The sequence below is a fragment of the Phacochoerus africanus genome, chromosome 1 (genome assembly GCF_016906955.1).
Source record: "Phacochoerus africanus isolate WHEZ1 chromosome 1, ROS_Pafr_v1, whole genome shotgun sequence".
NCBI lineage: Eukaryota > Metazoa > Chordata > Mammalia > Artiodactyla > Suidae > Phacochoerus > Phacochoerus africanus.
The window spans coordinates 262,911,880-262,937,903 of NC_062544.1; the positions used below are offsets into that span (position 1 = coordinate 262,911,880).

General features: G+C 36.4%; 1 protein-coding gene across 2 annotated transcripts in view; it reads right to left on the reverse strand.

Moving 5' to 3' along the window:
- Positions 1–479: 479 nt before the first annotated feature.
- The window catches only part of TMPRSS15 (transmembrane serine protease 15), a 157,754-nt gene continuing 132,209 nt past the window's right edge, over positions 480–26,024 (reverse strand). Inside the window, exons 23-26 of one of the 2 annotated variants that reach the window (XM_047794828.1) lie at positions 9,704–9,885; positions 8,351–8,446; positions 4,995–5,134; positions 480–1,228 (exon numbers count right to left, since the gene is read on the reverse strand). In XM_047794828.1, the coding sequence (XP_047650784.1) occupies positions 1,073–1,228; positions 4,995–5,134; positions 8,351–8,446; positions 9,704–9,885 (574 nt within the window). In that variant the 3' untranslated portion in view covers positions 480–1,072. The remainder of the gene's footprint in view (positions 1,229–4,994; positions 5,135–8,350; positions 8,447–9,703; positions 9,886–26,024) is intronic. The other variant, XM_047794838.1, reaches the window with a different exon arrangement.

Sequence of the window (26,024 nt, forward strand, 5' to 3'; positions counted from 1 at the left end):
CTTCCATAAGGCTGATTTAAACCGATCCCCTTCTTTCAAACTGCTTTAAATCTTACCCCTGCTTCTATTACTTTGGATCATATAGACCTGTGTAAGAATGTATGGGTATGTATACGTTTGCATTAATTTCTATGAATTTTGTCTTGCCCAGTAAATCAGCAGATGTCGGTTGAGTAGTAAGCTAAACTCAAATTTGCACTTACTTTGGAAATGAGCCAAGAGATTAAAGCGGTGAAACAAATTCATTTATTCTACATTTTTGGCCTTCTAATGGGCAATTCATCTGTGTCTAAATAAGTTTTGCAAGTTAGAAATTTCCGCTATAACACATCTATCCAGAAAAAAAAACACACACACATTTGTAATAGTTGTATTTCTTTGATATGTCTGATTACTTTCTGGAAACCTAAAAAATACTAGCTTGAAAGAAACAGTACGAATAATCCAGGTAAAAAAAAAAATGATCCAATAAAAAATTACAATATTAGTTAATGTAGCTTTTATTTTGATACAAGGGTGATATATTGATTTGTGTTTGCTTGTGGCTTGAGAGGAGTGTGAAATCAATTTAGTCCACGTCTGTGACCTGAGCTAACAATAAACATGTTTTGTAAATGGGGAAGATATTAAGGATGGGCTCAAGATGGATGGAAATGCATTTGGATAGAAAAGTAGGAAAACAATTGAGATTCTGATAATAGGGATCTAAGCTGGAATTATTTACAGTAGTTTATTTCAAACAGTAACATAATTTATGCAAAACAGTTTATTTCACCTCTTTTCCTAATTTTGCTTAAACTTTAATAGTATATGCTTTAAAATAACATTCCTTTAAGAGATGATAAAAATGATTAGAAACAAAGGAAATGATGATGTCTCTGAAAGAACAGCCATTGACAATAAATCAAAATTACAAGTTACTTTGTATGATATGTTTTTTCTCCCAGCATTTCAGTGGCATAGGTAAGAGTAAAGGCTTTTAGAGACACTTTTTTTCAAAACTCTCAATTTCCATGCTTCTTAAAAGTGGAATGGGAAAACTGCCTGATTTTCATCATTTCTTTAGGAAACTCTAATGGAGAAAACTCTGTATCCACTCTGTGAACCTCGGGACCCGGGCGTACACCCCTGGGCGATTAGGCAGTGCACACTGGTATCCAAATGATGTCACACCAGCCAGGAGCCATCTGTTGTTTTCAAGGCACATTAGTGGCCCTCCTGAATCCCCCTAAAGAGCAGAGTGCAAAAGAAAATTGTAGATGGGTGGCCAGTTGATATAAATATATGTAGTTGTTTTAGCAAATAAATTAAAACGAAAGATCAAAAATATTAAGTTGCAAGTCATTTGTATATATTCTCCCCATCACTCTACATCAAACATGAGAACCCTGCATTGCTTAGTAAGGACACAGAGTGATAAAGATGACTAAAAAGAATTTATATGTTTTTTGTTTTCATTTTTTGCTTTTTTTTTTAGGGCCACACCCATGGCATATGGGAAGTTCCCAGGTTAGGGGTTGAATTGGAGCTGCAGCTGCTGACTTATGCCACAGTGACAGCAACATCAGATCTCCAACCAAAATATATATTATCAAAGGAGATATGGCCTAAGTATTATGCAGGGCTTTGTGGAAAAGGCAATTATTCCACATTATGTGCTTTAGAATAACTAAAAACTCACAATAAAGTTAATTTTAGTTCTCTTGGGGAGCATTAATTTTTTTTTCCATAGCACAAGACTTGAAAAAAAAATTTCAAGTGAAATAGGCATATTTCTGATATAGTTTCTAGGGACAGGCACATGTGTTTTCATTAGATTTTTACTGATGAAATGCTTTTAATTTTAAAAAAATATTAGATTCCTAATTACATAATTTTATTTACCCATGATTATTTCTGTGTAATGCAAATGTATAGTATTATTTAATGAGAATTGACAAATGTTTTTCCACATGGTGAAAATTTTTAATCTTTTTATATATATGAACGAACTTAAAGCCTTGTGTACTTTGGTTGAAATTACTGGTGCAATAGACTTTCACCCAAGCTTTAGTTTAAAATTATCATAAGTGATTTTTTTGCTTGATTATTATCTTCGGGACCTCTATTTAAGGGAAAAAAAATATGGTCTGGAAAATCACCCTTTCTCTCCTGGGTCCAGAGGAGCATAAATTGCAGTGGAAACCATAAGTCCCTTCTTTCCTAGATATTCGAATATGTTCAAGCTGTTTGAAGGCAGACACTGTGATTTTTTATTTCTGCATCCCATGCCCTTAGTCCATAACATGGGTTCAGAAATCTTTATGGAACAGTTTCAATCCAAGGTAAGAATAAATACTGGTTTAAAGTTATATGTGATTTAGTAATTAGTAAAAAAATAACCCTCCAATGTTTGGGTATTTTTAAAGGGAGTCATTTGGTTTTCTTCATATCTTCTAAAATAATTCTTTAACAGACAATAGAATCCAGACATTAATTACATGGACGAGGATTCTGAATTACCCAGCATACCCTGGCTCATCGCAGTTATTCAAAGAATCTCCCAGTGGCTTGCGGCCAAACAGCTGGGTGGTCTGTCTGGTGGAGAGACCTACATCTGGTCCATCCCTTCCCATCACGTAACTACACCATTGCAGTTCTATCCTGTCACTTCTCTTTGCCTTCATTTTCTGATTTGTTCAATGAGCATATTTCTTCCATTATCTCAGAGATGTGTTAAGTACTTCAAAAACATGAGTGAATGTCCAGAACGTAAAATATTAACATAAAATGTATGTTTCCACTTGGATGCTATATTTGTAAAGGAAAAAAAAATCACTGCCTACTTTGTATGAGTATCTGATTGGAAGGGTTGGAAAACATTTTTGTTTAGAGTAGTGGGTCTTAAACCTTAGGCTGCTCTGAATCACCTGCAGGCTTACTCTCACACACACACTGCTGGTCTGCCGGCTCTAAGAGTTTCTGATTCAGTGGCTTTCTGGCAGGGCCAGGAACTTGCATCTCTAACAAGTATTCAGGTGATGCTGATCTGCTGGACTGGAGGCCATGGTTGGAAAAACAGTGGTATATATAGAATAAGGCTTGGAATAGTTAGCAAAATGGATTTGTTTGTCGGTGTCATCCACGTAGTATATTTATAGTGAGAGGACTTTCTACAGCCACTTGTGTTGCCTTAAAACCCAAATAACTGCCTAGTAAGCACAAGCCTTTGGGAAGGCAGAAGGTATTCAAGAATGTGTGTGACTAATGGGGCAAATTCATCCTCACTATAGGGGAAAAAATAGTGCCTCAAAGAACTTATGCAAATGATGTATCAATAATAACATATGGCAATTTTAAATAATGTACTCATTTTTTATCAGTTAGTCCTGTTTAACACAATATTAAAGTTGACCAAAGAAAAAAAATCATGTAACTCTCTAGACTACTGATTACTCAATCATGATAACATTATATTATACAAGATATTGCCTTGTGTGGGAGCTTTCTTACTTGCTAATGAATAACATACTTAAGACTCTCTAGAAATTAGAGCCAAATATAAGATTTCAGGGATCTGGAATGAGTTACTGGCTTAATGGAACCCTAACATTGATAGCATCAGTAGTCATATTTTCTACCTAGTGCATGAGGCGAATGCCACACAACCCCCATTAACTCTAATTGAAGTTGTACAGCTGATTTCCCTCCTGAACAATAATTCTATAAATCTCCCTCTAAGTGGCAATATATCTTACCTTTAGCACACTTTTCATTTTGAAAGGAAAGTGTAAGATCAGAGATAAATTTTAAACAAGGATGCTATCCCTATTTGTCTTAAATTTGCAAGTGTTCATCAAAGCAGAATAAATGTAAAACTAAGCTGAACATTTAACATACCATGAAATGTTGGCTTAAGTGTCTGTTTAGAAAGTCTTGTATCAAATCATTATGACATATGTGTTAATATCTGTAACAAGTTGTTTCCACTTTAACAAAATGAAGCTATTTTCCTACAGTATAAATTGCTACTTCCTCATCTGTAAATTATTCATTTGCTTAGTATTGCTACCAGGTTTAATCCAATGGATGTTAATGCATTAATATTTTATTAGTTCTCAAATACAGAAAACATGCCAGAAAATTTATTTACAAAGTCTTGCAATAAAAATTGCTAATATTTTCGAGTGCGTACTTAATGCCTCACATATGATACCTCTTTCGAACCTTTCGATAATGCCTTAGTGACTTGCCCAGTCTCACTGGTAAGTGTTAAAGCAAGGGTCAAATAAGTAGTTTAAACACAGAATCCATGCTTTCATGACTTTTCCATATTGTACCTAAAAATTATAATTCTACTTTTTTATTTGTGGGGTGTATGCAGACTTCATGGAGCTGATAGATGGGTGCATTATTTCTAGGTGGCCAGATGTTTTAATCTTCCATGAGGGTTAGTGTCTGGGAAAGAGTTTTCATACAAGTCAAAAGCTGGGATACTACAAATGTATTGCAGGCTATCCAGGTTAGTTTTTATCCAGAAATTATTTTGGGTCACTGGACACCTGGACCATACTCTAGATGAGGGTTGAGAATTAGAGGGAGTACAGGCCACATTGGGCCACAGACCTGTTTTTGTTTTGTTTTGACAGGGTTATTTTAAAGAAGTGGAAGTCTGAAAATGCTCCTAGCTGAGGTACACACTCTCCTGCTCACCCCCAGGCCCACTACTGATATTCTACCCGAGAGTCTGACATCAGTCTGACATCATTTATGCCTTGTCTCTTAAGGCATTTGATGTGTAGCTCCTGTTGGTAAAAGTTAGTTTTGTTTCTAATTTCAGGTCCACCCAAGAGTAGTAGGCAAATACGCCACAAATAAAAGTGAAAAGTCACAGTTTGTAAAAGAAGAAATGAAGTTGAGATCCTCATGATTGTACACTCCCTCATCACTGCAGAGGGATTAAATGATCCCGTATGCTTTCTGGAAACAGAGGGTGATTAGGTGCACATATTTACCTGACAAGAATCTATCCCTCCTTCTTCATAGCCTGCACACATCATATTTTCAGTAATGTTATATTCTGGCATCTGCTGTTGGCATTTCTCATTTGATAGAAGGGGAACATCAGCTTCTTGCAGTATGTCTGCAGGAGAACCTGTTCAAAATGCACAATGCAGCCAGCCAGTCAGAAGTGATCTACATGCCTCATTGAATGAGCCACCATCAGTCTTATTTATTTCAACAGTTCTTGCTCATTATTGAGTACTGTGTACACATATAATGGAACTAAATGATAAACCTTGTACTTTAAAGCACACAATAAAGCCCATCTGTGGATTTTGCCAAATGGGTAACAGTAAAGCACTTCTTTAGTTCCCAGGGGTTAACAGGCTAATGGTGGATTGGACTAGACAGTCCTTAGGTATTTTCAGTAATTTTAAATGGTTACAGCATTGCTTATGGGGGGGGGGGAAGCCCACCAACACAAAGAGTTTTATTCATGGAAATTAGCAAAGGCTCAGAAAACCAGAAGTGCCTTTCATCTGGCACCTGAAGAGGAGCTCCCTTCTGGCATTCAGCTCCTTTGTGATATTCTGTGAGTAAGCAGGTGCCCATTGAGCAGAGACAAAGCTCCAAGGAACTGTGCCCTGGTCTAAGGGCAATCAGCTTGTCATCCATATGCAGGTGAAGAAAAAGAAGGCATTTAGTAGCAGTATATGCTTCCATGCTTTTTACAAAATGACTCATCTACTGGAAGCATGAATCTGTTTACTGAAATACTAATCCCAAGAGATTTTTTTTTTTTTCAAAAAAAGGTGTCTAGTGCTCCAGAAAAGGTACATGATAAGCACTTTCTAATAATTAGCAATTCTATTTGGTTTCTCAAGAGAGGCAGAAAGTTGAAAATAAGTAGTACATTTGACAGCCAGTGTTGTTGCAAAAATATATGTGACCTCATTTCCAGCTAAGTTGAATCCCCATGCTAAAAAGAAAAGAAACAAGCTGTGTGTGTGTGTAATTTTGGTGCAAAGCAATGTACATATAATCCAGTGGTATATTGGTAAATGTTTATTAACTGGCTTTCAAGAAATAAAAACAAATCCCAAATGTGTATTGTGTGCCAATTTGCCTGTTTATAAACACTTCAACTCTGATCAATTTCAAGGTACAGTATGACAGCGAACATAAAATTGGGAGCTCTTGCCAGCTGGTGCGAGTGACTTCAGTGGCTGGATGACTTTTAAAGTTTGACAATGGACTTTAGGTTTAAAAAGTGAAGTAGAGAGCTTAAGATGGAGGTGAATTTTCAGCCTTTTATTGTCATTTGTTCTATGACGATTGAGGATGGGCTGGTAGACTTAGTTTTATAATAAAAATCAAAGGCAATTTTGCTGCTTGTCAAAGAATAAAAAATTGGTTGGGTATATGATAAACCTCTGGTTAAAAAAAAAAGAGCTTCAGTAGTATTCTTAATTTAATATCTGTCAACGTGAGTTGCTAAGAGGATAATTGAGAATATACATATGTACATACACAAAAACCCACATAAAAATGTCAGCAAAGTTATTTTAAGTTTACCAAGTACCTTAACTAATATCACTTTATTTCTTCTTAGTGAGCAATATGTTCATGACCTTCCTAGAAAATTAATTAGTATTAATATACTCAAAGGGAAAAACTGGGGGGGGTCATAAAATTGACTGAAATTGCCATTACCCAGGAAGTATTAAATGTGATCTGTTTATTCCTAAATGAAATTGATCTCAGATGCAGATTTCTTCTTGGCTCCACACTACTCTTAGAGACTTTTCCTAAATCAATTAAATGCATATCTTTGGTAACAATGAGCAAATGTGCGCAAGTTTACTCAGCTCTTTAAAAAAATAATAATTTCCTATGGAATACAGAATCTTAAATTTTGTTAGTGGATAATTTGTTTTTGAAGAGTACACTGTGGTCATAAATGTCTTAGCTTGAAGTCTGATAGAGAAAATATCTAAGAATCATTTTTTACTCTTTAGACTTCAAATTTAATAAGTCATGCCATTTTTCAAGTGGAGGAAATAGAAGACTACGCAGTATTTGACTTCAATATACTTTATGGGCAGCAGAAATGAAGCATTTCAGCAACATAATGTAATTGCTGTGGAGAACCTTTGTCAGAATCATCAGGCAAGGGACTGATGTAGACTTTACGCTCTCTTTTACAAGAAAAAAGGGTATTTTGCTGTGAATCTTTTGCTTCCTGTATCTCTCCACAGGACCTTGTGCCTTTTCATCTTAAATGCTATTAAGATTTTTTTAATATCATGGCTATGACCTGTTGTGCCTCCAGGGACCAGGTTCTCCCACCAAACAGTGCTTTTCTTTTTTGTTTAACTATTAATGAGTGATCAAACTCTCTCCTAGATGGAATAACTCCTATTGGGAATTTTGAAACCAGTGAATCTTGCAGCTACATGTGTAGGATATGAAGTACTAGAATGCTTTTTTTAAAAAAAATAATTGGTTATTTTTAATATGTATCTTTTCTTTGGAAAACATTCTAGTAAATAATGAATCAATGGTAATACTAATTTATATTATTTAATGTCAGATTCATGCCATATTTCAGTCTCGTCAGTAGGCAAAATCAGCATGTTGAAACTGATTCCCTTCTCATACGGAGAGTGTGAAACACGTCTATGATAAATAAAAATAGTTTTATGTTGATTTGGGAAATGTAACAGCTAGTAATTTGGATTTTTTTTTTCTTTTTGGGGCCACATCCACGGCCTATGGAAGTTCCCAAGCTAGGGGTCGAATCAGAGCTGCAGCTGCTGGCCTACACCACTGCAATGCCAGATCCGAGCCGTGTCTGTGACCTACACCACAGCTCACAGCAATGCCAGATCCCTGACTGAGTGAGGCCAGGGACTGAACCCACATCCCTCATGGATACTAGTCAGATTTGTTTCCACTGTGCCACAGTGGGAACTCTCTAATTTGGCTTTTGATGAGACTTTATTTTGATGAAATTTTATCCATATGCTTTAAATAAATACAGTGTTGTAGCCTTTGGTTACATTCATTTCAATAGATATATCTTTTAGTGTTTACAATACTAAAATTAGATAATGAGTTTGGGTGATGTTTGAATTTCCCTCCAATCAGAATTATAGTTTTATAACATGCTAAACTATTTGCAAAAAAATTTTTTAAGTATATACCCAACATACGAATATAAGCCTGACAGTGCTTTTAAGAGATAATGCAGAAAACTGTTATAAGTTTTAAAAATGATGAAATTATTTACAGGACAGACAGGTTAGAGTAATAGCATGCTTTCTATGAGTGTTTTCTTCTTTATTTTTTAAGTCTGATACTATACCTTGATATATAACCTTCCCCCAGCCAGCAATAGAACAAATTCTTCCTGGAGGAAAAACTTGATTTTCTTCTGGTAAACAAATAGGTTGTATGTAATCTAGAAAATTGAAGGGAAACAAAAATAAGAACAAACATAAATGCATTTCTAAAAATTTTAAATCATTTTCAACATTTCATCTAAAAAAAGGTTTGTGTTTGTGTGTGTGTGGTTGGTTGGTTGTTTTGGCCACGCCTGCAGCACGTGGAAGTTCCTGGGCTAGGGATGGAACCCATATCCCATAAGTGACCCAAGTTCATGCAGTGATAACACCAGTCCATAACCTGCTGTACCACAAGAGAACTCCAGAAATTTGTGTTTTTGTTTTTTCCTAACTGGACATATTTTTTAGACATCAGTCTCAGGGGAAAGCAGCATGGCAGCGCAGCCCTTTGACAGTAGATTAGGTAACACTGATGGCTTTCTACATTGTCTCCTAAATATTCTGTTATAACATCTGTCTGCATTCTGGAATTAGTCATTTATATTTAAGTTTTAAAGAACCACAGTACTTAATAGAATGTGGTACCAGTTCTGTGAAAAACATGGTTTTTAGGGTCAATTAAGGAAAACTTGGGCAAATGTTCTGAGGCTTTTTTGACTTTCCCCAATTATCTCCACATTAAAAAAGCTTTTAGGTGACTGTTTTCCAGGGCTTTTACGGAGGCATTAGCATTGGTCACTGACTTTGCTAAGTGCACCTGTGCCATGTGGAGACAGAATTCAGCAGAGGCATGGTGGAAGGGAGCAGGTAGGGTTGGGGGAGAAGGGCAGGAGCAGGGGGAGTGTTGCCCTTGGAAAATCTTCAGAGTAAAGGCTGGTGTTGAACAGAGCCCTTGGGTATTCCCTCAGGTGATTTCTTGCACCTTATCTAGGTATTTGGAGGAAGTCCTCTGTCTAATGTTTTATTAACATTACTGACGCTCCTTTATGGGAGGCCATTCTCATCCACTCTGCTCTTTGAACTTGTCTCTCAGTTTGTCCTCCTCTGGCCTTTGTGGGTGGACCTACCTTCCTTTTACATGAGAAACATGGAAGGCGTGCAGTAGAACATGGCTTATTTTCTCTGGGCTGCTCCTTTGAGTCATCTGTTATAAAGCACTCAGAGTTTTCATCTACTGATCAATTTTCTAGAAAGTTGGACTTAAGCACCTTGATGAAGGTAATTTATTTTTCTCCATTCTCCAATTCCACTTGAATTATAATGATTTCTATAACAACTTTTATGGACTATTAATGCACTGGTACTAATAATATTTCAAATCTAATTTTGAATAAATTCGGGCAGATGAGATGACTAAAACTCATTTCTCTTACCTGTGTAGTTCACTTTAAATTCAAGATGCATCATGGCGATGTCACTGTCCTTTCTCCGTCTGTTGTAATGTGGGTTTATGACAATTTCATCGATCAAACGAGTTACTATTTGTGGAGAAGTCAGATTCGATGTCATGTGAAGGCCTAGGATTGCTTTCCATTTAGATGGCTCTAAATTTCTCCTAAAGGTGACGAAAAAGAAGTATACGAAACTGTCCATCCACTATAGTTACTTTCTAGAGATCTTCAAAGTAGGTATTGCAGACCTATGTGTTCCCATCCTCAAATATCCTTGAACTCTGGAAAATTTTTCTTGAAAAATATTTTCTTCATTTTTGTTTTTCTGATCAGATCATAGAGGAAGCCTTAATTCCTGCTAATGTCTATCACATATTTTAAATCATTTCTCAGTCTCTAGTTTTGGACTGTGATTCTCAACCTCAGTCCCATGCGAATAACCTGTAGTGCTTTTAAATAATAACACTATTATTACTTGCTCCCCCTTCCCTAGCTCTGATTTTATGGATCTGGGGTAGAGAGGGGCATTTTTAAAAAATTCATTTTAAAATTAAATCTCCATGTTGATGGTAATGTACAGCCATGTTTGAAAACCACTGCTTTAGATCACATTCCAGTGTGGCGACTGCATCTTGGTCCATGGTTTCCACTGACAACCACAGCAGCTATGGTAATGATGGAAGGAGGTTCAGCAGCATCTCCTGTTTAGGGAGCCACTGAATGCCCACGGAGTTAAGATAAGCAATAAAACCTATTATGAACTTAAGTAGTTTCCACACAAGGTGAACTTGAATCATTTTTCATATACAACGCAGACCACTGATAATATACTGGTAAAAGATAACATCTGGATTATAGGCAGATTAAATCATGTCGTGTATTATAATTTGAAAGTGTATACGGACTCCTGAATGTGCTACTAGTCTACAACATCTTGGTACCAAGAAATTACCAGTTAACAGCTGGAATTAAACCAACTGACCCAATATTCACGGAAGTCATAATTGACTTCTGTGCAATTATAATAGAGCCAGTGATGCAATTTTCAGTAGTTACAAATGCCTAGTTTAATGTGGCATTTCAAATGTTAAAATCCAAGTCACCTACAAATCTATAAAGGGCATGATGTTATTTCAGGTCCATCTGTTTATCTTTTTAGCTATGTATTTACTACTTTGTTATATTTCCCAAATGATTATTTGATGAAGCAGCAATTATCAGTAAAACCAATGAATGCCTAGGCATCCAGTAAGCATCCACTGATGACCACAGTGCATTAAAATCTGAGGAAATTTAAGTTCTTTATAGCAATAGGACGGCTCCCATTTATGGAGAAGCTACTCTATGCCAAGTGTACTGCCAAGGACTTTGACTACGATCTCATTTCATCCTTACCACAGTGCTACGGATTTTGCAGCTAGAACAAATTGGGTGCTGACCTTTAAAACAGTGGGGCAGAGAATTGACCTGCAACTGTCTGATTATAGTCACTGCCCTTGTGCCAGGATACTGGGGAGCCCCAAGTACCTATGGGCAGGGATGAGAACTCAGGGGTAGGATTAGAGGCTGAGAGAGAGACATGCGCTGCCATTGGGTTATCTGGGCCCAGGTAGGGGAGGGTGTCTCTGCTCCTAGTGGTTGGTGGCAGCTCCTTAACTTCCCAGGTGCTGGGCCAGGAGGACGTTATGTGCTGTAGAGGCCCTGTTTGACTGTCAAAAGGCCTTCTCACTTTCTCGTTTCCAGGTCAGAGGAATCAGGCCAAGCTGGACACAGGATAATTTCAGACGCTCTGGCCGTCCCCACTCCTACTGTCCCTTGGGACTCCCCTGCCTTCCTTGACCTGCTCAGGGAGAAAGGATAGGCTGAAATCTCCTCCTTGGTGTCCTATCTCTGAGCTTCTTTCTCTAACAGTGTTTAGGTAGTTTCCTAAAGCTCAGCTGGTTATGGTTGGCACACGATTAGCATGCCTGTTAGGTAATAGGTTGTTAATCTTTTTAAAGAATTGTGTTTATTTAACTGTTTAATGTACACATTTACTCAATATTTACAAAAGTCAATCTTAAAATTGCCACATTTTTCCTACTTTACATGTCATTATATTTATTCACATTATATTTTGCGTTATTTAACAATGCATTGTATTAGCCTGTACATATTAAATTATAAATACTAACCATATTAATGGAATAATATTTAAAATAGTAACTATTAAAGTTTTTCAAAGGGAGTATGAGCTCATTATAGTCTATTTTGAAGTTAATAGAATACATTTACTTTAAAAAATGATAGGATTATCTCCTTAAATGCTTTCTACATATTTGATTGTCAGAAAAAAAAATTAATTTTAGAGTTCTGTATGCAGTTTGTTTGCTACAGATTTAAATCAATGATAAAATAATGAAGTTCAGTAGCTAAACTCCCAAATTATCTCTTTTGTAAGTACTGTACTCCATCTGAGAACCATAAATTACTGGTATAAGAGAGTCATAGGGAATGCCAAGTTTAATAATCACCATTTCCTCTCATTATTTAGAGTTTTGAAAGAAAACCAATACACATGAATTACAAACTGTGAAGACTGAACATACATGTTTCAAGCTACTAGTTTAATATGATTTATAACAATGTCACTCTGATATGTTCTTACTGATATCTGAAATTGTTACCGTGCTACATGGAATATAGCCTCTTTCTCATGTTTTTAATTGTCTCCCATCTGTAAGTAGCACTATGGAAAGGAAATATCTCTCCAACATGGATCATTTGCATTTCTCTCCCAAGTCCTACTCCATATATTTTTCTGTGTCTATGTAATTAACTTCCTCGCCATGAGTTCAACACTAGCACAAGCACCACTAGAAGGTCTACATCCTTCTTTGAGAGGACAAAAACTTGATAATATGGAAGTCATAGCCAATGGTACTTAAATTTTATGAATTAAGAAATTTGATAAAAATTCATATTTCTAATTTCTACCTCCAGGGATTCTAATTTGGAAGGTTGGCATGGGACCCAAGAATCTGTACTTTATAATCACTGCTGGGATACTGAGCAACACAAAATTTTTAACTAATAGATAGAAGAAGAAAGCCTTCAGAGAAATCATTGCAGATGAAGATAGGGGACTTATGTTTTAAAAATATTCTTGTTTCAGAGTTCCCGTCGTGGCTCAGAGGAAACAAATCTGATTAGCATCCATGAGGATACAGGTTCAATCCCTGGCCTTTCTCAGTGGGTTAAGGATCCAGTGTTGCCATGAACTGTAGTGTAGGTCAAAGATGCAGCTTGGATCCGGTGTTGCTGTGGCATAGACTTGTGGGTATAGCTCCCATTCAACCCGTAGCCCGTGAAACTCCATATGCTGCAGGTGCCCCCTCAAAAGACAAAAAACAAAACAAAAACATTCTTATTTCAAAGAATCTGATTTGAATTCCTGTTTCAAATCACCCTGAGGTGGGAACAGGATGACAGAGGAATAAGATATGGCACTCACCTTCTCCCAAAAAAACATCAAAAAAAAAAGTCTACACATAGAACAATTCACACAGAACATCTTCTGAACACTGGCAGGAGACCTTAAAACTCACAAAAGGGCAAGAAACACTCCACATAACTGGGTAGAACAAAAGGGAAAAAGAGAGAGAGAGAGAAAAGGGAATCAGGATGGGACCAGCACTCCTGATAAAGAGCTGTGAAAGAGGAAAGGAACACATATCCTGGGGAGCCACCTAACTGATTGGAGATCAGCTGAGATGGAGGGAACTCAAAGCCTCACAGAAAAGCACAGCAACTGGACTAAGGAAGGCAAAGTAGAGAGCTCAAAGCCCATTGGTACTACTGCCTCAGGACAACACAGCCTGAGATGCTTGGGCAGGGGTTGGGCACTGAGACTCAGGCTCTGGAGGGTCAGTTATGGGGAGAGGACTAGGGTTGGCAGTGTGGAGATAGCCTTAGGGAGCTAGGGCATGCTGTGCCAAGGCTGGGGATTTGAGTGCCACAGCCAATGGAACCCAGGAGGAGGTCTGGCCTCACAGGAGAAGTAAAGTGCCATTGTTGGGGAGGGAAAAATGATGAGGGGTGGACCACCATAGCAATATCTTTCTCTGTGCACACACTGACTATTGGATGGTGAAGCTACAGTCGGCCAGGCACCACTTGCATGGGCTACAGGTGACAGCCCTCGGGCTGGCTACAGGCACTTCTTGTGTGGTCTACATGTGGCAGGGTCACAGTTATCTTTGACTCCAGAGGTGGGCATGACCTGCCACCACTTGGGGTCCATGAACAGGCACTACCTGTGGCCCAGTCAGCTCAGAGGTCAGCACAGAGGAGGACAATGCAATAGAACACCACTGGTTGTCGCTCTCACTCTCTTGGCAATGCACACACCCTGCCTTTGCCACTGCCAAATGCTCTGGGCACTGCCTAAACCTGCTTGAGGGGCAGTGCCACTTCCCAGGGCCCTGAAACTATGAGCAGCCTGTGCCACCTTCCTGCAGGTCCTTGCCACTCTCACGGGCCCAGCAACCAGGCACTGGCTACTAGTCCTTCCCACTGCCTCCATTTCACTAGAAGCATGCACAGCACCCTATCAAGGGGATAACAGCCTGCACACACTGAGGAAAGAGACAGCAAGCATCCAAACAAAAAGCAGCACTCACACCAAAAATAAATAGTAAGCCCTCACAAAATACCCAGGGGTACTCTTGCATACAAATAGCCCTCCAAGACTACCATGGTTGTTTTCTCTAAACTCATAGAATGAGAAAAATATAAACAAAATGAAGAAACTCAGGAACCATTCACAGTTAAAAGAAGAGGAGAATTCACCTGAAGGTGGAAACAATGAAACAGACCTCTGCAGTCTAATAGACACAAAGTTCAAAAAGGAGATAGTGAAAATACTGAAGGAATTAAGGCTGAATATCAAGGAATTAAGAACAGATATCAACAGTAATGTAGATTACTTGAGAAAGGAGGAAACAAGAAAAATTAGAAAATTCATTTGCAGAAATGCAAGCTGAGTTAAAGGCAATGAAGTACAAAATGAATAATGCAGAAGAAAAATTAGTGATGTGGAAGACAGAATAATGGAAATCACCCAATCAGGACAGCAGACAGAAAACCAAATGAAAACACATGAAAGCAATATGAGATCTATGGGATAATATAAAGTGGGCCTATCTACAAATAATATGGATTCCAGAAGGAGAAGAAAAAGTGGAATGAAAATATATTTGAAGAAATTATGTCTGAAAGATTTCTAAATCCAAAGGAGACAGATATCAGGACACAGGATGCACAGAGGGCCCCAAACAAGTTGAACTCAAACAGGCCCACAGCCAGCACATACTAAAAACGGCAAAAGTTAAAGAGAGGATTCTAAAGGTAGCAAGAGAAAAACAAAGAGTTAATTATAGGGAACCTCCATAAGGCTATCAGCTGATTTCTCTACAGAAACACTATATTCCAGAAGAGAGGGGAAAGATATATTCAAAGTTCTAAAAGGGAAAAAATTGCAGCCTAGGATACTATACCCAGAAAAAATATCATTTAAAATAGAAGGAGAAATAAAGAATTTCTCCAACAACCAAACTAAAATAGTATGGAAATACTAAACCCATTTTGAAAGAAATACTGAAAGGGCTCATCTAAGTAAAAAAGAAGTAAGAAGAAATAGGATGGAAGAAATCATGGCTGTAAAGTAATCACTTAAATAAGCCAGTATGTAGAACTAAGAGAAAAAAAACCTGTAAAACTTTAAAAACAATGATAAACACAAGGAACAGCAAAAAGATAAACATGAAGATATTTTAAAAAAAAAAGGAGATCAAAATCATAAAATGTGGGGAAGGAAAGTAAGAAAATCTAGACTTTTTTTTAAGAATGTGTTTCAGCCTATATGCCTATTGGGCTAAAGCAAGCAGATAGAGGAAGTGGGTAATATGGTTGAAAAAGAGGGCAACCACAAACAAAAAAAACAAAACAAAAACAAAAACAATGCATTCACAAAATCTAAAAAGGAGAGGACACAGGCATAAAATAAAAGGAAATCATCCAACAACACACACACACAAAAAAAAAAAAAAGAAGAAAGGAGGAACATAGAATCAACTGCAAAACAGGCTTTAAAATGGCAATAAATACATATTTATCAATAGTTACCTTAAATGTCAATGGGCTGAATGCTCCAATCAAAAAACACAGAGTGACAGGGTGGATATAAAAACAAGGGCCTACAATATGTTAGCTATAAGAGACTCACCTTAGGGCAAAAGACAAAGATAAATTGAAAGTGAGGGGATGGAAAAAGATATTTCATGCAAATGGAAAAGACAGGAAAGTGGGAGTTGCAATACTCGTATCAGACAAAATAGACTTTAAAATGAAGGCCATGAAGAAAGACAAAGAAGGATGCAAAAATTTAAATATTAAAAATTAAAAAATTAAATATAATGATAAAAGGAATAATTAAAAGAGCATATTACACTAGTCAATATATATGCCCCTAATATAGGAGCAGCCAGGTACATATAACAAATACTAACAGACATAAAAGGAGAAATTTATGGGAATATAATCATGGTAGGAGACTTTAACACCCCACTCACATCAATGGATAGATCCTCTAGACAAAAAAATCAATAAGGCAACAGAGATTCTAAATGACAGAATAGAGAAGTTAGATTTCATTGACATTTTCAGGACATTGCATTGAAAAAAGTCAGAGTATACATTATTCTCAAGTGCACACGGAACACTCTTAAGGATTGACAACATACTGGGGCACAAAACTAACCTCAATAAACTTAAGAGTATAGAAATTATTTCAAGTATCTTCTCTGACAATGATGGCCTGAAACTAGAAATGAACCACAAGAAAAGAAATGAGGAAAAAAAATGGCTATGTGGAGACTAAACAACATGCTACTAAAAAACCAATTGGTTGATAAGTAAATCAAAAGGGAAATTTAAAAAAATACCTTAAGACAAATAATAATGGAAAAATAACTATTCAAAATCTATGGGATGCTGCAAAAGCAGTACTTAGAAGGAAGCTCATAGCAATAGAGTCCTTCCTTAGAAAAGAAAAAAAAATCTTAAATAGACAAATTAATCCACCACCTAAAAGAATTAGAAAAAGAAGAAAAACCAAAACCTAAACTCAGCTGAAGGAAGGAAATCATAAAGATCAGGGAGGACAAAGAAGACATACAGATGGCCAGAAAACAAAAGAAAAGATGTTCAACATCAATAATTATTAGAGAAATGCAAATCAAAAGTGCTATGAGGTACCACCTTACACCAGCCAGAATGGCTATCATCAAAAAGTCTACAAACAATAAATGCTGGAGAGGGTGTGGACAAAAAGGATCCCTATCACACTGTTGGTGGGAATGTAAATTGGTGCAACCACTGTGGAAAACAGTATGGAGATCCCCCAAAAAACTAAAACTAGAGTTGCTATTTGATCCAACAATCCTATTCCTGGGCATCTACCCAGAGAAAACCATGATTCAAAAATATACATGTACTCCAATGTTCACTGCATCACTATATACAATAGCCAAGACATGGAAGCAACCTAAATGTCCACTGACAGAGAAGTGAATAGAGATGTGGTAAATATACACAATGGAATATTACTCAGCCATTAAAAGGAATGAAATACTGGCATCTTTAGCAACATGGATGGACCTAGAAACCATCATGCTAAGTTAAAATAGACAGTGAGACACCAACATCATATGCTATCACTTATATGCAGAATCTAAAAAAAGGATACAATGAACTTCTTTGCAGAACAGACTTTGAAAAACTTATGATTTCCATAGGAGACAGATTGGGGGGTGGAGTGGATGGGCTGGGGGTTTGGGATGAGAATGCTGTTAAACTGGGTTGGGATGATCATTGTATAAATATAAATGCAATAAAGTTCATTGAATTTAAAAAAAGATCAGAGAGGAAATCAACAAAATAGAGATTTAAAAAAATAGGAAAAAACCCAATAAAACCGAAAGCTTATTCTTTGAAAGGGTAAACAAAATTGATAAACCTCTGGCCAGACTTACCAAGAAGAAGAGAGAAAGAACTCAAACAAAATAAGAAATGAAAAAGGAGAAATCTCAACATATACTTCAGAAATACAAAAAAAGTAAGAGAATACTATGAACAATTATATGCCAACAAATTTTACAACCTAGAAGAAATGGACAACTTTATAGAGACATACAGCCCTCCAAAACTGAATCAAGAAGAAATAGATCAATTGAACAGACCAATCACTGTTGAAATTGAATTTGTAATAAAAAGCACTCCCTACAAACAAAAGTCCATGAACAGATGGCTTCATGGGAAAATGCTGCCAAACATACAAAGAAGAAATTATAGCCATTCTTCTTAAACTTTTCTAAAAGGCTGAAGAAGAAGGAACATTCTCAAAGACATTCTATGAAGCCACCATTACCCTAATATCAAAACCAGATAAAGATACTACCAAAAAAGAAAATTGTAGGCCAATATCTTTGATGAATATGGACATAAAAATTCCCCCCAAATTTTATCCAGTTGAATCCAACAATATATAAAAAAGATCATAGAGCATGACCAAGTGGGATTCATCCCAATTTCACAAGGATGGTTCAACATACACAAATCCATCTATGTATGCACACATTTATACAAAAGAAAAATAAAAAACCACATGATCATATCAATAGATGCAGAAGATGCATTTGACAAAGTCCAACATTCATCCATGATAAAAACTCTTAGCAAAGTATGTGTAGAGGGAATACACCTTAACATAATAAAAGCCATTTATGACAAACCCACATCCAGTATAATATTCAATGGAGAAAAGCTGAAAGCTTTCTGCTAAAATCTGGAACAAGACAAGGATGCCCACTTTCAACATTTTTATTCAGCATTTATTAGACGTCCTAGCCACAGCAATCAGACAAACAAAAGAAATAAAGGCTATCCAAATTGGAAGAGAAGAGTTAAAATTCTCACTGTATACAGATGACATGATACTAAATATAAGGTCTCCATACAAAAACTACCTGAACTGATTGATGAATTTAATGAAGTAGCAAGATACAAGATTAACATTCAGAAATTGGTTGCATTTCTGTATACTAAAAATGAAATATTAGAAAAGGAATATAAAAATATAACACCTTTTAAAATTGCACCCCTCCAAATTAAATACCTAGGAATAAAACTTGACCAAGGAGATGAAAGACATATTCTGAGAACTATAAAACATTAATCAAGGAAATTAAAAGAGGATTCAAATAAATAGAAATCTATTCCATGCTCCTAGATCAGAAGAATTAGTATTGTTAAAATGGCCACACTAGCCAAAGCAATCTAATGTTTCAATTCAATCCCTATCAAATTACCCATGACATTTTTCACAGAACTAGAACAAACAATCCAAGAATTTACATGGAACCATAAAAGACCCATAATTGCCAAAGCAATCCTGAGGAACAAAAACTAAGTGGGAACATAACTCTCCCAGATTTCAGACAATATTACAAAGCTACCATAATCAAGACAGTGTGGTACTGATACCAAAACAGACATACAGACCAATGCAACAGAATAGAGAGCCCAGAAATAAACCCAAACACCAACAGTCAATTAATCTTTGACAAAGGAGCCAAGAATACAAAATGGGAAAAAGACAGTACAACTGTACAAATGTTTTCTTAGATCAGTCTCCCAAGAAATAGAAATAAAAATGAAAATGAACCAATGGGACCTAATCAAACTTACAAGCTTTTGCACAGCAAAGGCAACCATAAAAAAACCCCAAAAAGATAACATACAGAATCGTAGAAAATAGTTTAAAATGATGCAACTGACAAGGTCTTAATCTCCAAAATATATAAACAACTCATACAATTCAACAGAAAAAAGACAAGAACAAAAACAAATAACACAACTGAAAAATGGGCAGATAACCTGAATAGACATTTCTGCAAAGAGGAAATACAGATGGCCAACAGGCACATGAAAAAATGTTCAACATCACTAATTATTAGAGAAATGCAAGTCAAAACTGCAATGAGGTACCACTTCACACTAGTCATAATGGCTATCATTAATAAGTCTACAAATAACAAATACTGGAGAGGGTATGGAGAAAAGAGAACACTCCTTCACTGTTGATAGGGGTGTAAACTAGTACCACCATTATCGAAAACAGTATGGAGGTGCCTCAGAAAACTTAATACGGAACCTCCATATGATCCAGCAATTCCACTCTTGGGCATACATCTGGACAAAATTTTCATTAAAAAATAATGCATCACCATGTTCGTTGTAGCACTATTCGCACCAGCCAAGATATGAAAACAACCTAAATGCCCACAGAAAGATGAATGCATTAAGAAGATATGGTACATATACACAATGGAATACTACTCAGCCATAAAAAGAACAAAATAATGCCATTTGCAGCAACATGGATGCAACTAGAGACTCTCATACTAAGTGAAGTAAGTCAGAAAGACAAAGACAAATACCATGTGATATTACTTATATCTAGAATCTGATATATGGCACAAATGAACCTATCTACAGAAAAGAAACAAACTCATGAACATTGGGAACAAACTTGTGGTTGGCAAGGGAAGGAGGAGGGAGTTGGATGGACTGGGAGTTTGGGGTTAGTAGATGCAAACTACAGCATATGGAATGAATAAGCAATGGGATTCTGCTGTATAGCACAGGGAACTATACCTAATAAGTTATGATGGAACATGACAGAGGATAATGTTAGAAAAACAATGCACATATGCATAACTGGGTCACTTTACTGAACAGCAGAAATTGACAGAACATTGTAAATCAACTACAGTAAAATTAAAAAAAAATTCCAAAGAAACAAAACAAAAACAAACAAAAAAACAAAGCAGCAAGGGAAAGCTATAAGACAGAAGACAGATAGGGATGGGAACAGGACATAACCCACAATCCAGCAGAGGTAGAAATAGGGTACCTTTAATTTAGGGAAGGTTGACTGAATTTCTGCTACATTTCACTTTTGCCTTCTCTGAGCAAAGCGTTTTTGTTAGTAGCAAAAGAAAGAAAGGGAGTTTGAAAGGAAATAGATGTGTTCCTGACTTCTGTAACCTCAATGACTAGTGCAGTTCTTGCCACATATAGGTGCTCCATAGATGCTGCCCCTCTCTTTGTTGCTGTGTGCTGGGGTACAAATACATTCACTTTGAACATGAGGCTACCTGTTTGCAAGTGGGATTTTCATTGTGGTAGGAAGTAAATGTGGTAAGGCAATTATGATGGAGCAACACAATATGCTAAAAGGAAAAAAAAATCAATGGGAACCCATACCATAAATTGAAATTTTGTATGTTCTACCATTACATGGCATAAAGCAACCTCAGGAGGTTTGCTCACTGCCAGGCCCAATGTTTACCCTGGGCATAGCAATTTTGGTCTCTATTATCATTCCCCAGTGAATGAATGGAAAAGTACTCCTAAAATAATAGCCATCTCTGATTTTTAAAGGCAAGTGAAAATTAGAATGCCTCTGAAATGTTGTGATGTCAGAGAATAAGGAAATTTTCAAGAAAATCAGGGGTAATTTTAAAAGAATGAAGGAGATTAAGTGGGTTAACATTGGCTAGCTTCAGCGATTTAAACATCGCATAATGATCATAAATAATAATCATAATGATTATTACCTAGTTAATAAAATAAATCATTAATGAAGGGCCATGAGTCCATAATGAAACTCAAAAGAAAAAAGTAGTGTGTAAAAGGTAGCTGTACTGTAAAAGGAGGGTGAACAGTGAGGTTGCATTCAGTTATTATTCTTTTTCATGAATAGGGATGTTTCATACATGTTGGTATTTTTAGTTCATCTATTAATTAGAGATCTGTTTTAAAAAGAGAAGTAGTTACAGAGAACCAGGAGTAAGTGAAATAATCCTCAGCATTATCTTACCCAGTGGATAGTTTCTAGAAACTTCAGCAATCATCTTTGAGCTCCTTTCCTGACTTCCAGGACTTTCCATGTGCTTGTGATTTTCCTTTCATTTCACTCTCTGCTTTTCCATAATTTTTCCCCAGATCTTTTTCTTCTTCTCAAAAATCTAAATACTTAGAATTCTCTAGAATTTTTCCTACTGCCTCCTCTCCTTCATTAACACTAATTCCACAGGTGAACTTATCCAATGCCACGACTTTAAATACCAGAGACATGCTGAAAATTTACAAATTTGTGTTTTAATTCTTGACTTTTCCTTCAAACTTTAGATTCACACACCCACTTGCCCATTGGCCAATAAATATCACTTGGATTCTGGCAGAGAGTCTCAAATTTAATATAAAAAATCAAAACTCTTATTCCCTTTCTAATCCTGCTTCTTCCCATTTTCCTCATTTCAATAAATGGTATCAACACATCCTGTTGATCAAAGCAAACCCTTGGTTCTTCTCCTTCCTTACTCTTTATCTGTGATCACTAGTGAATTCAGATGACTCTAAGCATTACTAATGAGATCATACATGTGTCCAGCTTCCTCAGTCATAATCTTAGGGCCACCATTGGTTCTAACTGGTCTCCCCAGTTTCACTCTTGCTCCTCCCAGTAGTCAAATCCCCACATAGACACCTGATTAGATATGCCACTCTTCAGCCTTCTGAAATGTCTCATATCCCATACACCATGGCCAAATGAATCCTCACCAGGGCCTAGAATCTGGTCTTGCTTACACATGCTATCTTGTTTCTGCCCCTCTGCCAATCACTTTCTGGTTAACAGTAATAGCAGGGCTTCTTGAGATTTGTTTTTCTGCCCTGGCTTGTCATATAAGCCTTATTAGGGCAAAGACTGTGTTGGTCTATAGAGCACTATTATTCCCCAAACTTAGAACAATGCTTGGCACAAGATAAGTGCTTATTAACTAAATGAATATATGAAAAACAAGAGGCAATCCCAGAGCCAGAAAGATTGAGTATAACCAGTTATCACACATAACAGCCAGGCAAAGAAAGGCCAGATATATATTAAGCCATATAAGCACAAGTGGCTACACACAAGAAATAAGGAAAAAGAGGGCACCATCATGTGATTCAAGTTGATGAATTAGTTCTCAAAGTAGATAATAACTTCAGAGATAGATACTGAAACTTCTAGGAAATAAAACTTCTCAGTGGACTAATAATTATAATAAGATATATGCTAATAAGAAGTATGATATTAAAAATAGTGCTAATAGGAGTTCCCATTGTGGCTCAGTGGTAACGAATCCAACTAGTATCCATAAGGATGTGAGTTTGATCCCTGGCCCTGCTCAGTGGGTTAAGGATCTGGTGTTGCTATATATATAGTGCTAATAGGATAATGTCAAGGAAATGGGTATATAATATGGGCCAAGGGAGACTTAAAGAATATGTAATTTTAAGGTGGTGATAACAGATTGGAAATTGGTAAAAATGTATGAGAAAGGGATAAATCTAAAAAATTCTGGTGAAACTAAGAAATTTTTAGCTATCAAAAAGATGACTAGCAGCTCAAGCTTGAAATCCCTTAGAAAAGGAATCAAGATCTATGCCATAACCAAAAATCACTAAGTCACCAAACTAATCTTGAAATCTCTCCTGGCTTTCATGATCTTCCATTTTATTATTATTATTAGTTTATTTTTAATATTTTTTTTGGCCATGCCAGCCACGGCATGTGGACATCCCCAGGCCAGGGATTGAACCTGAACTACAGCAATGACCAGAGCCACTGCAGCAACAATGTAAGATCCTTAACATACTGCACCACAAAGGAACTCCTGCTCTTTTTTGATCTGTAAAAATTACTATAATCTTGAAAAAGAATTACAGTATTTCTGCATCCTGAAGGACAGTATATCATTAGCTGGTCTACTAAACCATAGGAATAGGTGCATAAATAGGTAAATTACTCTAATACATGATAGTTTTTTTATTTTATTTTATTTATTTTGTCTTTTTGCCATTTTTGGGGCTGCTCCCATGGCATATGGAGGTTCCCAGGCTAGGGGTCGAATTGGAGCTGTAGCCGCCAGCCTACACCAGAGCCACAGCAATGCAGGATCCGAGCCACGTCTGTAACCTACACTACAGCTCATGGCATCGTCAGATCCCTAACCCACTGAGTGAGGCAGGGATCGAACCTGCAACCTCATGGTTCCTAGTCAGATTCGTTAACCACTGAGCCACGATGGGAACTCCCATGATAGTTTTTTTAAAAGTAGATTTAAGTAGAAATGATTTTTAAAATATTCCATTTGTGTAGATTCTATATCCTAGACCAACTTAAAGTATCTGAGGTATTAAAAAGAATCCAAATTTGGGGGGTTTCCATTGTGGCTCAGCAGGTTAAGAACCTGCCACAGTATCCATGAGGATATAGGTTCAAGACCTGGCCTCACTCAGTGGGTTAAGGATCTAGCATTTTTTTTTGCAAGCTGCAGTATAGGTTGCAGATGCGGCTCAGATCTAGCATTGCTGTGGCATAGGCCAGCAGCTGCAGCTCCAATTTGACCCCTAGCCTAGGAACTTCCATAGGCTGCAGGTGTGGCCCTAAAAATAAATAAATAAATCCAAATTTGAAATTGTAATTGCAATAAATTAATGTTATTTTAACTGTTTAAAAAGTTGGTTTACAGGGTTTTATAAGCTCTATTTGTTAAATTAATTTATCACTAAAATAAAAAGAGTATTTCTTGCCTCAAACACTTCATTATGAAATTATCTTTTCAGAAATGTTAACACTGTTTCAAGAAACTGTTTTAATAAGAAATGAAGTGATCCATATGATGTATTTGGTCTCCTCTGAAGAGCAGATTAGAGAAAGGAAGATTGGCAAGAAACTCCTTTGGATAATTTCATCATTGACACATGTCCATTCTATAAATGTGATCCAGACTATAAATTTATAAATGACTGGCCCACCCCAGAATCTGAATTGTGGCCCTTTCTGGGATCCACTTCAGAGACGGTGATGATAGGGAATAGGCATGAGAGGAATTTCCAGGTGATGGAAATGTTTTAGGTCTTAATGAAAGTTAGGTTACATAAGCACATGCATTTTCAAACTCACCAAATTGTACACTTAAGGTTATGCATTTTGCAATATGTGAGAGAAAAAATGAAAAACAAATATTAAACCCTGGTTGTTAAATTTGCTTTACACAGTGGTATGAGCTAACAATTCTCAAATTACTTTTGTGTTCTAAGCTTGAGCAAATCCATAACATTTTGTGACTAACACAAATAAGGTTTCTCATTATTAGAGATGAGTTACAAATATGAAAGGAGAAAGGACTAGAATGTACCCTCTCGTATTTTGAATTGGAGCTATCATTTTGAGTTCATATTTATAGGTGTAGAGTTACATGCACTGAGATGGTTTAAAAGCAGGACATACAAAGCAGCTATAAAGTTTTTTAAAATATAGAAGGAACTGAAGGAACTAAAATAGCTAAATAGATTTGGGGTTTCTTACAAAAAATTTTGATTTGAGGGTAAGGGCAGGGGAAGAATAAGATGAACCTGGAACATCTTATTTTGCAAGAAAATAAAGAAGTTTTCAAAGAATGGGGATATAGCAAGACCAATAAGGGAGCAAGCTTGAAGGATTTCCCCAAATATGAAGACTTTCTATAAAATAACTTGCTTGTATTAAAAAAAATCTAAGACAAAGAAGACAGAGATGCAGAAAAAGACAGAAAGATAGCAAGGCTGACAGAAAACTTTTTGAGATTACAGAAGATGAGAGAGGCCTAGCAATAAAATGCAGTGTATTATCCTAAATTAGTTGGGTGGAAAACATACAAGCAAACCACAAATGCTATCAAGGGCATATTTGGAGCAACTGACAAAAATGAATACATATTGTATTAGATAATTGTTCTGCATTAATGTTAATTTTCCTTGGTTCTCTGTGATTATGTGTGAAAACATCCTTGTTTTTAGTAAACAAAACAAAACAAAAAACAAAACAACAAACAAAAAAAACAAAACAGGGTAAACAGGCACAATGTCAAACCACTATCAAATGATTCAGAAAATGAATATTTCTCCAACTTGGAGGGAATTAAAGAATGCTAAGACAGGAAGAAATGGAAAATATGAATGGACAAATCACAAGTACTGAAATTGAAACTGTGATTTTAATAGTTCTGAAAGAAAGAAAAAGAAAGAAAGAAAGAAAGAAAGAAAGAAAGAAAGAAAGAAAGAAAGAAAGAAAGAAAGAAAGAAAGAAAGAATGAAAGGAAAGAAAAAAAGA